General features: G+C 43.3%; 2 protein-coding genes across 4 annotated transcripts in view; one reads left to right on the plus strand and one right to left on the minus strand.

The window, feature by feature from the left end:
• The window catches only part of MED12L (mediator complex subunit 12L), a 347,645-nt gene that overhangs the window by 206,935 nt on the left and 127,640 nt on the right, over window positions 1-13,070 (minus strand). The gene's annotated exons all lie outside the window — the stretch shown is intronic.
• Window positions 9,200-10,434, plus strand: P2RY14 (purinergic receptor P2Y14). Its single transcript, XM_062213081.1, has one exon. It carries the CDS (start codon window positions 9,200-9,202, stop codon window positions 10,214-10,216), a length of 1,017 nt encoding a protein of 338 aa, XP_062069065.1. The 3' UTR covers window positions 10,217-10,434.

Below are 13,070 nucleotides of genomic sequence, written 5' to 3' on the forward strand. Positions count from 1 at the left end.
AGTGCCATTGAAACCACATGCAGCAGATCTGGTTCCCCCTAACTGCCCCCAGCAGAGTCTCTCCCATGTACAGGTCAGTGTTATTTGTGCTAATTACCAATATGAACAACCCAATTCTATACCTCTCCCTGCACATCAGCAGACAGAACAAAACCAAAATGAGAAACACATTTTTTTTTTTTTTTGACAGGCAGAGTGGACAGTGAGAGAGAGAGAGAGAGGAAGGTCTTCCTTTGCCGTTGGTTCACCCTCCAATGGCCGCCGCGGTAGGCGTGCTGCGGCCGGCACACCGCGCTGATCCGATGGCAGGAGCCAGGTGCTTCTCCTGGTCTCCCATGGGGTGCAGGGCCCAAGCACTTGGGCCATCCTCCACTGCACTCCCTGGCCACAGCAGAGAGCTGGCCTGGAAGAAGGGCAACCGGGACAGGATCGGTGCCCCGACTGGGACTAGAACCCGGTGTGCCGGCACCGCAAGACGGAGGATTAGCCTAGTGAGCCGCGGCGCCAGCCAAACACATTTTTTAAAATACTTGTAGAAAGCAGCAAAAGAAAAGGGGGTTCTTCTCTACACTACAGAACCTAGAGGATAATTGGAGAAATGGAAGCCATCCACCCTTTGCCTGAAAGAACCATAAAACTCAGATCCAAATACGGTGCACACCTTCCCTGCAACAAAACAGCGGCTAAACGCAGAAGGGCCAGTGTGCATGCTTTGTGCCTCACTGAAACAAGTCAAAGCACCAGCTTGGAGCCAATCAGATCCAAGACTGAATCCCATCAGGCCACGCGTTAGCTGCCCTATTCGCCTTTCATGAGGGACTTCATTTTAAGCATTAGTCTCCAAATCTGTAAAATGGCAGTGATGCTAATGAAGTCATTGGCAAGGCTTTGTCCCATCACCCGAGGGTGTCGCTGATCCATTTCCCCCATGCGCTACGGTCCCTTGTGATTTGCCATCTGTTCCTATAGTTCCCCCCACCCAAAATTCCCTCCCTTCTTGACCTGGCTTGCCAAACTTCATTATCACATAACCCAGGCATGTCTCCCTGACACCACCATCCCTGAAGCTGGACAGACGCTCACCCTGCTCCCTTCTTCAGTGATGGCCCTTGCCACACCTGAAGTACCGCTCTATTCAGCCTCCCCTAGACTGGAAACTTCCTGAGCATTCCCCGTGGCTACTACATTCCCATGGTGCCTGGCGAACAAGTTCTCAGGGATTTAGTGAGCAAAAGAGCACAAGTCTTGGCAAAGGAAAAAGGCGTGGCCCTACAGAGGAGCCGAGGACCACATACAGTGTACCTCAGGAACGGGAGGCTTCAACAAGGGACAATCAGTCATACCTAATGCTGCGGAGAGCTCAGGGAACAGGACAACCAGAAAGGACTCAGAGACCCGGTCCCTCCCCGGTGGCTTCTGAGAAGTGTGTCTAACATGATTCGTTCTTGACAGAGTTAGGTGAGGGGGCCCACTCTTCCTTGTGGAGAGGGCCTAGAGACAGCAGAGGTCACAGACAGGTGCGGAGAGCAGAAAAGGGGGTGAGGCAGCCACTGTGAGAGTCTGACAGGAAGCCCACTAGGGAAATATTTTCAGATAACCACAAGGGGAATGTGGTTAGTGACCAAGAATGAACAGTAACAGCTGTGAAATCCACCTGCCTGCTCTGTAGTGCCACTGGCCTAGATAGATCTGACTCAGAGGCAGAGGACCTACCCCTAAAACGTCACAAAGTTGGGGCAGAGGCAAGAACCAATGTCAGGGTGCAAAAAGCTGTAAGGTATCCAGCCTGCCACAGCGTGAAAAAGACTAGGAGACTGATAACAAACTTAGAATTAAATAGTACTATTAAATGATAGAGAATATGTTTACACCTAAAACAGTATCAATTATTCAATAATGGAAAGTATGGTAACTGCAAGACCAAGTAGCAGACCACATGTAAATCCCTTGATCATCATGTAGATTACCAGATAAAGTATAACTCAAAAAAAAAAAAAAGGTGAGAAAATAGAATTTAAGTATCTTAATGCCAAATTTTTATTTGAAAATTTGATTTGCCAACAAAAATATGCATTTGCCATGAACTTTTTCAAGTTCCTTCATATTGGCATACACACAAAAGTTACACATAACACATTAGGCCAAGGGAGATAAAAGTGGCAGTCAGCAAAGGACCTTATGAAATCTAAGATACACAATGATTACACACTCTATAGTGTTTTCTATTAATGAAAGAATCACCTAGATAATAAATATTTATCTCATACAAAAAGGCCTGGGGCACCCTGGGTTAAAGCCTTCGATGTCTGGACTGGAAGAGAAAAAGAGGAAATACCAGGACTGTTCCTTTCTGAGAAACAGAGAACAGGAAGACAAATGCTCCCCAGAGGCAGGTGCTGATAAAAACATGATCTTAAATCAATCCATTTTTCAGGTACCTTTTCATCCCTAATTAGAAAATATTTGAAATATACAAAAGTATAGAAAATAATGTTGGTAACACAACTGCAACAATTATCAGTGTTAATAAATATATAATATTAGGTTTATTTGCTTCAGAATTTAATGAAGAAACTATCAGACACAGCTAGTTCGACCATCTTGCCCCAGCCCTTGCTCCAATTTCCCGCCCCCAGAGTAAGCAATGTTCTACAGCTGGAGTCCACCCATCCTGCCCAGTACATGCTTAGGACTGCCTGGGCCATCATGGTATCACTCTACAGAGAACTGAACCTCAGAATTGTGATTCTAAAGAATATAGCCTGACCTTTTAGTAACATTCTAGGTAAACGTGATTTATATTACTTGTCTCAGGGAGGTTTTTCTAAAATATCTATTTACATTCCCAAAAGAATGCAAGGTTGGGATGATTCTGATAAACTCTCTCATGAATAAACCCAGGGAAAGAGTCTAGACTTCAGTGCTACCCAGCAGCTGGCTCTCTCATGTCTAGAGTCCCAGCTACAGCAAAGAAAGGTTTCCACCCTCCTCATCATCTGAAAAACACCTGCTACTCACAGGGTGGTTTTTGGACCAAGAGCATCACCATGCCAAACTCCAGATCTTGGGAATCTCAGTCCATTTTAGCAAGATCCTGGGCCGATATGCATGGACATTAAAGTTTCAGAAGCAGTGGTTTAAAGAATTCACAAAGGTGATGGCCTAAACCATAGCAGAGCCAAATCCGACCACTATTAGGCCACCCATCCCCTCTTCCTATCAGATGGGCTGAATAGGGCTTTCAGGGGTTATCAGTGCCAAGTCCACCCATCAGTCTCATCAGACCAGCAGCTTTCAACTGAGGGCAATTATGGCCCCCAGAGACATCTGGCATTATCTGGAAATATGTCTGAGTTTTCACAGTTTGGGAGGATGGTGCCACTGATAAGAGAAGTCTAGAAAGCTGTTAAACATACCAAAATGCAGAAAGAGGTCCCAAACAGCCCCAAATGATTACCTGGCCCAAAATGCCAACAGAGCAAAAGCAAAAAAAAAAAAATTAAATGCCTGTATTAGACCTATGATTTGTCTAAAATGACAAACTCTTCAATTCAGTAATTTACCTGATTAGAATAACCCTTCTCATAGGGGAAAAATATAAACCACTAACTGTCAAGCAAAGGGTTTCTAAGATTCCCACTAGAGTTTTCAACCAAATCAATCATCATCAATATTTTTTTTTTTTTTTTGAACAGGCAGAGTTAGTGAGAGAGACAGAAAGGTCTTCCTTCCATTGGTTCACCCCCCATATGGCCACTAGGGCCGGCACGCTGCACTGATCCGAACCCAGGAGCCAGGTGCTTCCTCCTGGTCTCCCATGTGGGTGCAGGGCCCAAGCACTTGGTCCATCTTCCACTGCCTTCCTGGGCCACAGCAGAGAGCTGGACTGGAAGAGGAGCAACTGGGACAAAATCCGGCACCCCAACTGGAACTAGAACCTGGGGTGCTGGGGCCACAGGCAGAGGATTAGCCAAGTGAGCCACGGCGCCAGCGTCATCACCAATATTGACAGCCAGGAACAGGCATGGTAAAGCAACAATAAAGGCACCCGGTGAGACACCTCACCGTTGTACATGCTCAGTACAACAAGGCCGTACTCCTCTAATAAACGGGTCTGGTGCTCATTTAATTAATTCTTCATTTTCTCCTGCAATACAGGATGCTTTGTGAAGACACACTCCAGCCACGTCAAGATGACAAGAATTCCCTGGGCTAAATTACTTCACTGAAGGCAAACCTCACTTCACACACAAAAAAAATCTTAAAAGGTAATTGGAAAAAACCTCAAGCACTATCTAGAGATTTGTTAATTTCATCAAAATACTAAAAGAATAATTCCTCCTCTTCAGGGAAAATAGGATTATGCACAAAATTAGGATGGTAGCAGGTGGCCCATGTATAAGAGAAAAATGGGTCACCGGGTAACACCACACAGATGAATAATGAACTCAAGAGTTGACTAATCATATTTTTATGAAGATAAATGTGTTTCCGGTATGAGCAAGCATTGCTTCACATAGGCCTGTGTCAATTAAATTTGGTGCAAAAGGAGTGTCCCACGCACTGTGCAATCTGAAGACTCATAATGACGCACACAATCCCTTGGCAGTGCACCGAAAGAAGTACAAGTGCACCCACTGTCAGATTGAACTCTGTCTAGCTGTGCAAAAACAAAAACAAAAATTAAATGAACAAACGAGAGAACGCAATCTACATGTTTCCATTCTACTTTAACACCTATCTTTTGGCTACAGTTCTGCCATGTTCTTTAATCCTGTTACCAAAGACTCCAAAGTGATAGCAGACCTAAGTTACAGCACTAGGAGCATTCCTTTTAGTCTAGTTTATCTGAATTTGTGAAACAAAGAGGAGTTCAACCTGAGAGATGTTAAAGACCCATACTATGAAGCATCGCTTTTTAAAATGTTTAGTCACATATATAAGAGTTGTTCTTAAATATAATCGCAAGAATTCAAGCAGCATTATTGACACTCAAGGTTAATACAGTGGGCACTTTTGCTAGAGAGACTCAGTGACAGTATCAGACAGAATGACCACGGCAGGACCCACAAAATTGGACACCTCCACACACTGGCGCACCAGAATGCCACTTGCCCAGGTATTCATCTGACCATCCTCCAGTAATCTTTTGTGTCTGTTTTTTTTTTTTTTTTTCCAATACCTGTCTCTCGACATTAACGGGCTGGGGGAAATTAGTATGAAATAGTGAATCAACCGAATGAGAGTCTGGGCAAAGCAAGAGAGGCTTTTGGGCCACACCCAAGAGATTCTTTGTTTACTTTTGGCTGCATTTAGTTCTTATTCACTTTTGTACAACTGCATAAAATCAATATCAGGATGTAACTGTTTCCTCCATTTCTGAACTAATGTGAATTTCCAATACATCTCTTTATCAGAACACAAAATCATCTCCCTACTCAAGACAAGGAGATGGGGCAGTATTACAAGGTCGAAATGATAATGTGTCTTTTTTTAACTATCTTGTCCTGTTTTTGGTCCAATACACATTGCTGCCTTTTGGTCTCAATATCTAATGGGGCTCCCTTGCCACAGGTGCCTTACACACAACAGCTCCTTTGACATACATCTCTCAATTTATCACTGGACTAATGTATCCTGTAGAAAAGACTGCCACACTCAGGCACCTGAACTCAAACTATTCAAGAGCTTACAAATTACTAGTAAGACCGGCTTGAAATGCACTTTGAGCTTGTTACTCATTTAGGGTATTCCTTAAAGATAAAGTAATCTGCCCTCGTCTGAGCCTATATCAAAGACAGGGGCACAGGTAGCAAGGGACAGGTAGCTTATTCTCCCTTCCAGCTAACCTCAAATGCTTTCAAGGAAAAACAGGGACTCTTGCCTGTACTTGCTTCAAAACTACCAAAACAGCAGGAAAGTAGGGGAAAGACCCAAGCAAGCCCAGAGTGTGTGACCGTCCCCTCTCCTTCTGAAGACACGCAGCTTTAGGGGCTTCAGCTGGGTCCGTGAGCCCCTTCCAATCTGCTGTGGGGACTGAGGGGGGCTGAGAGGTCCTTGTGCAAGGGCACAGATGCACAGACTCTCAGCACATCGAGGAATCTGAGGGCAGACTTTTGGACCCACGGATCTGACCACAAACACACTGCAGCCCCAAACTACGTCAGCCCCAAGATTCTGAGGAAACAATGTCATAAGGCTTCTATAAGGACAGGAATTGTGTCTCCTTAAATCATTTCTGGGAAATTAAATCTGGGAAATTCTCTACATCTATATATGGTGGCTTCTATAACATTTCTAAAAGGAAAGGAATGTGGCTCCCATTAAATCTCTTCTGGGACATTCTTCACTGTTTCACTCTATAATTACTACATTATATAGTATTTCTTGTATTTAACACCTACAGGGTTTTTTTTATTTTATATTTTAAACCTGAGTCAATCCCACAAATACCGAGCACCTACCGATGAGTACTGCCCCGCTCATACAGGGAGCCATGTCCCTAGCACTGAGACGCCAAGTAAGACCTGGGAGCTCAGAGCACTAGGCATTCTCTCAGGCCCTGCAAGAGTGGCATTGAGACAAAAATGCATCTAAGCTTCAGGGGACAAGACAAGCTATTTACTGGTCATGGGCTGTCACAGTGGCAGTTAAAAATGGAAGACGTACTTCCCCTCACTTGTCATCTGAGATATGGAAAAGGCTCACATGCAGACAGTCCATACATGGAAGACCTTTCAGAGAGGCAAACCCATTGTGCCCAGGGCCATGCATACAGAAGCGAGTGGGAAAAAGAGGGTGTAGGTGCTGATGAGCGGTCTTGTGGAAGAACTTGTGGCTTTTTCTCTGCGTAGTGCTGTGTGTTCCCAGGTCTTAGTTGGCGTCTCAGTGCTAGGGACCTAGCCCCCTGTATGAGCAGGGCAGTACTCATCAGTAGGTGCTCAGTATTTGTGGGATTGACTCGGGTTTAAAATATAAAATTAAAAAAAAAAAAAAAACCTGCAGGTGTTATATATAGGAAGTCCACAGATTGGCAAAATCGAGTGGCTCCAAATATTGTTAATTTTTCCATAAGTCACACATGAAAGGAAAACACATAGAAGATAATTCCTATGTGGGAGGTTGCACACAAGTGGGCATGGATATGCTTTCTGATGTGGAATATGGCTGAAGCTCATCTCCCACACTTCCAAATTCCCCTTTCACATACTTGCTTAGTTTTATTGACACAGGTTATCACTCTCTGGGTAGAAAGCACTAGAAATACAAACAAGATACTTTCCCTGAAAAGAACCCATCGTCCTATATAATGTTTCATTCCCACAACCCCAGACATGATGCAAATATCCTAAGAGCAGGAATTTATGTCCTCAATTTCCAGTTGCAAATTCATTTATCTCACAAATAGTTTATCCATTTAATGTCCAAATAGTATGCTGGGAATACAGTGGTAAGAAACAACATGGTGTCCCTCCTCTGAGAGAGCCTATAGAAGAAACAAACAAGGCCTGTGCAGAGGTCCAGGGCAGAGAAATCCTGGAGCCTGAAAGGAGGCAGAAGGATCCAGGACCGCAGAAACCCACTGCTGGGGATGGCAGAAGCAAGGGTCAGACCGACAGGCCATGGGGCAGTTCGGTATTAAAGTGTGAGGACTTTACCTTGAGGACCAGGACACACGACCAATGTGTTTTATGCATGTAATTGATATTCTACATATAAGAAGGGAAGTGAACATTTGCTTTGATGCATAGAGTTACATTTTGAATTAATTCTAACCCTCTCCCTACCCTAAATCCATACTTCTGACATTCACAAAGATTATTCAGAATTCCGTCACGATACAAGGTCCAAGGAAAACACACACTGTGAGCCAAGTACATGATTTTGCATTTTCCGGTGATTACATTCTTTTTAAAAAAATTATTTATTTTACTTGAAAGTCAGAGTTCGATAGAGAGAAGGAGAGGCAGAGAGAAAGAGAGACAGAGAGAGGTCTTCCATCTGCTGGTTCACTCCCCAGCTGGCCGAAATGGCCAGAGCTGTGCCAGTCAGGAGCCAGGAGCTTCTTCCGGGTCTCCCATGCAGGTGCAGGGACCCAAGTACTTGAGCCATCTTCCACTGATTTCCCAGGCCATAGCAGAGAGCTGGGTAGGAAGTGGAACAGCCAAGACTCAAACCGGAACCCATATGGGATGGCGGCTTTACCTGCTATGCAACAGCACCGACTCCTGGTTACATTTTAAGAAGCAAAACTGACAGAACATAAGATCAAGAATATATTTCATTTAGTAGAATATTTGTAGTAATTTATTTCAACATCACTTAAGATCCTGAGATATTTCATATTTTTTCATGCTTTGTATGCAAAATCAGTGCACATTCCACATTTGTGGTACAGCTCCATCTGGACTGGCCACGTTTCAAATGCTCAATGGCTACTACACTAGCAGTGCGGAGCTGGTCTGTACTTTGAGATACATTTCCCCCAATTTTATAGCATTTTTATCATTTTTTTATTTGTGTTTGTTCTCCAAATTATACAGATAATTCATCAGTTTTTTAGCAGAAAAAAAGAAAAGCTTGGTTATAAAAAATTGTCCATAACTCCATACAAAGCCACCAGATGTGTGTGCTTGTCCGATAATACCTTACACCCACAGTATGAGTGTGATAGGCTTTTAAGAAGTGAAGTTTGAATCCACACCTCTTTAATACTATGTAAATATTTAGAATCCATGTTATGAGTCCAGCAAAATGTATCTCTTGGGGGGGGGGCGGACAACATAGGCCAAAAAAAAATTAAAGTAGCTCTGAATAGAATAAAAGATAACTCAGCTTCAATAATCACTGCCTTTAAGAGCTCATGTAGATGAGTATTTCCGAGAGCTGTGGAGTCTTACAGGGAACCATGACCATTTTTAGGGAAATGATGGTCTCCATATTACCGAAAAGTTCTCACCCTGCTCTTCTCTAATCTTACTGCCACCTGCTTGTTCCACTCTTCCCTTTTCATCCCCAAAACAGAAAGAAAAGCAGCAAAAGCAGCAGAGGTACCTAATTTTAAACAGAGTCAAAAGGTATTTTCTAGAACTTGGAGCGTTTGACTATATTTGTCACTCAGCAAATGAGTGGCCAGTGGTCAACGTGCTGAGTGACGAGCTCACGTTTCTTTCCAGCCTTTGGCTTCACGGGGTACAGAATGCTCAACTCAACCACCACGGAGCCTCCAGCGGAAGTCTGCACCAAGAACACCCTCATCACCCAGCACATCATCCCGGTGCTGTACTGCCTGGTCTTCGTGGCGGGGATCCTCCTCAACGGCGTGTCCGCATGGGTGTTCTTCTACGTGCCCAGCTCCAAGAGTTTCATCATCTATCTCAAGAACATCGTCGTGGCCGACTTTCTGATGGGTCTGACTTTCCCCTTCAAGATCCTTGCCGACTCGGGCCTGGGGCCCTGGCAGCTGACGGTGTTCGTGTGCAGGGTCTCCGCGGTGCTCTTCTACGTGAACATGTATGTGAGCATCGTGTTCTTCGGGCTCATCAGCTTTGACCGGTATTTCAAGATCGTGAAGCCCCTTTCCACGTCCTTCATCCAGTCTGTGAACTACAGCAAACTCGTCTCGCTGGTGGTCTGGCTGCTCATGCTCCTCCTCGCGGTTCCCAATGTCATCCTCACCAACCAGAAAGTTAGGGACGTGACGCAGATAAAATGCATGGAACTTAAAAACGAACTGGGCCGCCAGTGGCACAAGGCGTCCAACTACATCTTTGTGGGCATTTTCTGGCTTGTGTTCCTTTTGTTAATCATTTTCTACACTGCTATCACCAGGAAAATCTTTAAGTCCCACCTGAAATCCAGAAAGAATTCCATCTCGGTCAAAAAGAAATCTAGCCGCAACATCTTCAGCATCGTGTTTGTCTTCTTTGTCTGTTTCGTACCTTACCACATCACCAGAATCTCCTACACCAAGAGTCAGACGGAAACTCATTACAGCTGCCAGTCGAAAGAGACCCTGCTCTACGTGAAAGAATTCACTCTGCTCCTGTCTGCCGCAAATGTGTGCCTGGACCCCATTATTTATTTCTTTCTATGCCAGCCATTTAGAGAAATCTTATGTAAGAAACTGCACATCTCATTCAATGTTCAGAGTGACCTAGACACCTCCAAAACCAAGAGGGGAACCGCAGTACAGGAAAGCACAGACACTTTGTGACTCCCACCTACAAAGTCCATGTATGCACGCTGTCATCTGCAGTTATGCAAGAGGAATAAAAAAGGAAACACGCCCAAAATAACGGCATCTCCAGCATTAGCATCCAATTTCCTACAATAATAAGATCCCAATGTAAGTTTCCACACTTGTTTGTAACATCAGCAGGTTTCGTTCCTTCGACTGCCCTCTCTTTTTCCCAATCAGTAAAAAGCAAAAAATTTTAGACATACAGTTATTCAACCCTATTTCAACAAAGCATCAGTTTCAAATTTATGATCACCAGTCTGGTCAGCCGTGTAGAACTTTAAATAGTAAATAAAGAAAACAGGACGCGATCGAAGACAACTTACCTGCACATCTTTTTTTCTCTCAATGCAGGGATTATGTTAGTAGGTTACATGATTTGTTTTCAGCAGGATGCTTAAAGATCAACTTAAAAGCAGGTATGGTTTCATAATGGACCACAGGCCTGAATGTCACGAAAAAGTCAAGTTTTCTCTGATTTGAAGAAGCAGGATAAGCACTTAGAAAATCACCTTTAGAAACCTATACTGATTTATCTCATGGCATTTCAAAGAAAGACAGATTTATGTACTTTGGCCATAAGAATGTAATTTCTTTTCCTACAGCATGTTGAGGATATTAGATACACATTAAATATGCTATCCACAAAGATGTATCATACCACTTGATGAACCTGGGATTCTGATGTAAGAAATTTTTTAATTTTTCTACACTTCATTTCAAACAATACAAATGAATAACCAGATGATGGTGTTAGAATATTTTAAAGGGGACTCTACTGCAAAAAAACCTAGATATTGGCTTATGTCACCAATAATGTCCCCCATTCAATGGTAGGAGAAAAGGGGCTGGCATTGTGTTGTGCCAGCGGATGAAGCCGTTCCCTGTGATGCTTAACCCCTGTATCAGAGTAACATTCGAGTCCAGGCTGCTCTGCCGCCAGGCAAGTTTCCTGTTTACACTCCTGGGAAGGCAGCAGATAATGATCCAAGTACTTGGTTCATTCATTCATTCATTCATTCTCTTTGCCTTTCAAATAAATGAATGTATCTTTTAAAAAAGAAATAATGTGCAATGAGTGCAAAAAATTACATCCAAACAAAAAATTCACAAGTCACATTTTCTGGACAAGGATGAATTTAATGTGTAGAGATATGGGATATGGATGCTGGCTTGTGAGTTATAAAAAAAAAGTTCTTTGTCTGCTATTAACCAGCTAGAAAACCTCAGCCAGTCTTTCCAATGTTCTTTAAGCACTTTTCATAAATAATGTTTGCAGCTATTTCATGTGTTACTGTGTTTGCACCAATAAATTGTTTAAGCTGCTGATCTTTTCCTTAATAATCATCATGTGAGGAGTGAAGACATGGGTGGTTCCCTTCCTAAGCTATACTGCACATGCTATTGGGAGGCAGGAAATTTGCATAGAGAATTCAAAAAGTCTATTTGCCACTGACTTTTCAAAGGAGTATTTTATATGCTCTAGGATCTTATGTTTAGGAAAAATTCAGAAAACACACCCTACTCATTGAAGAAGAGCTAGGAGGGTTTTCACCCTTATTCACCCTTATCTCTTCTCCATCCTCCTAACAGCTCTCTGCTCCCAACTGTGAGTCAAACAGCCCCTCAGAAAAGCAACAAAACCACTGAGCTATGATAAATGCATGTGGTAAGGTAGGCTTGCTATCTTTCTTTAGCTCTGTACATTTGCACACAATTTTGGCTGCGTTAATTCTTCATAATTCACATTGGCCAGGACACAGCAAATACCAGGGTTTTAAATGCCCCCTACTGGCTATAATAGAAAATGAAAGTTAAAAAGAGAAAACAATAGCACCAAGCCATATCATGTGCATGTGCTAGGCTCAAGCCAACTAGCAATGTGAAAGCAAGATCTTCCAGGAAGCCACATGCAGTGCAGATAAAGATACTGTGAAGTAACACTTGCTACACATTAGAACTTTCAGGTCTGGAGCAACAACTAAAAACACAGTGGCAGAACACTGGCAGCAGCAGATCGACCCACAAACTTCTCAAACACCAGTACCAGTGCAGGTGAAAGAAACGGAGAAAGCAGAGGATGATGGTGAATTGAGAGCTTGTGCCTCACCAACAGAAGCCAGTCAGCCCTTAGCCCCAGCCAACTGCTACTTCGCTTTTCCAAAAAATATTAAATCATGAAGTTTTTAAATTGCTGAGCCAGTAATTAAAAGGACACACATCTGTGGCTAGCCTATGATATGCTAACAGCTGCTCTTCAGTATCTGGGAGGCACAAATGTAGTAGAAAGGTGTTCAAAAGTGGCTCGTGATTAGGATGGAAAACCTCCCTCCAGTAAGAATTCTTATGTTTTCTTTAAAAGAATGGCGATTCCATTTCTATATACAATTGGTTCAACCACCTGTATAAAAATGTTCTGACATTTTTTTTTTATAAAAGGAATATTAGGGTCAAGAAGCATCAAGAAATAGCTAACATTTAAAAATGATCATGTTAAAAGACTACATAATCTACCCACACAGGTAGGTGAGCCATGCAGTGGTCTTTTACAAACCATCATCAGTGGTGCTCATCTGTCGGTTATCTCGCTGGCCTCGATCCTTTTCCCCAGAACTTGTTCTCAGCCATGCAGCTATCACACAGCTGGCCCTGACCCTGACCCCATGTCAGTGGCAGGCCATAGAACTGGCTCAAGCTGATCAGCAGGTGGGAGTCCACTGGCCACAGGTGGTGGAATGTGATCCAGTTTGGCCCCATGAGAGCAAGACCTGAGTTAGTAGGCAAATTCTCTGGAAGGTATACATGAAGCTGTCAAGTCTAGAAAAGCTTG

Source organism: Lepus europaeus, chromosome 2, assembly GCF_033115175.1.
Source record: "Lepus europaeus isolate LE1 chromosome 2, mLepTim1.pri, whole genome shotgun sequence".
In the NCBI taxonomy this organism is placed as follows: Eukaryota; Metazoa; Chordata; class Mammalia; order Lagomorpha; family Leporidae; genus Lepus; species Lepus europaeus.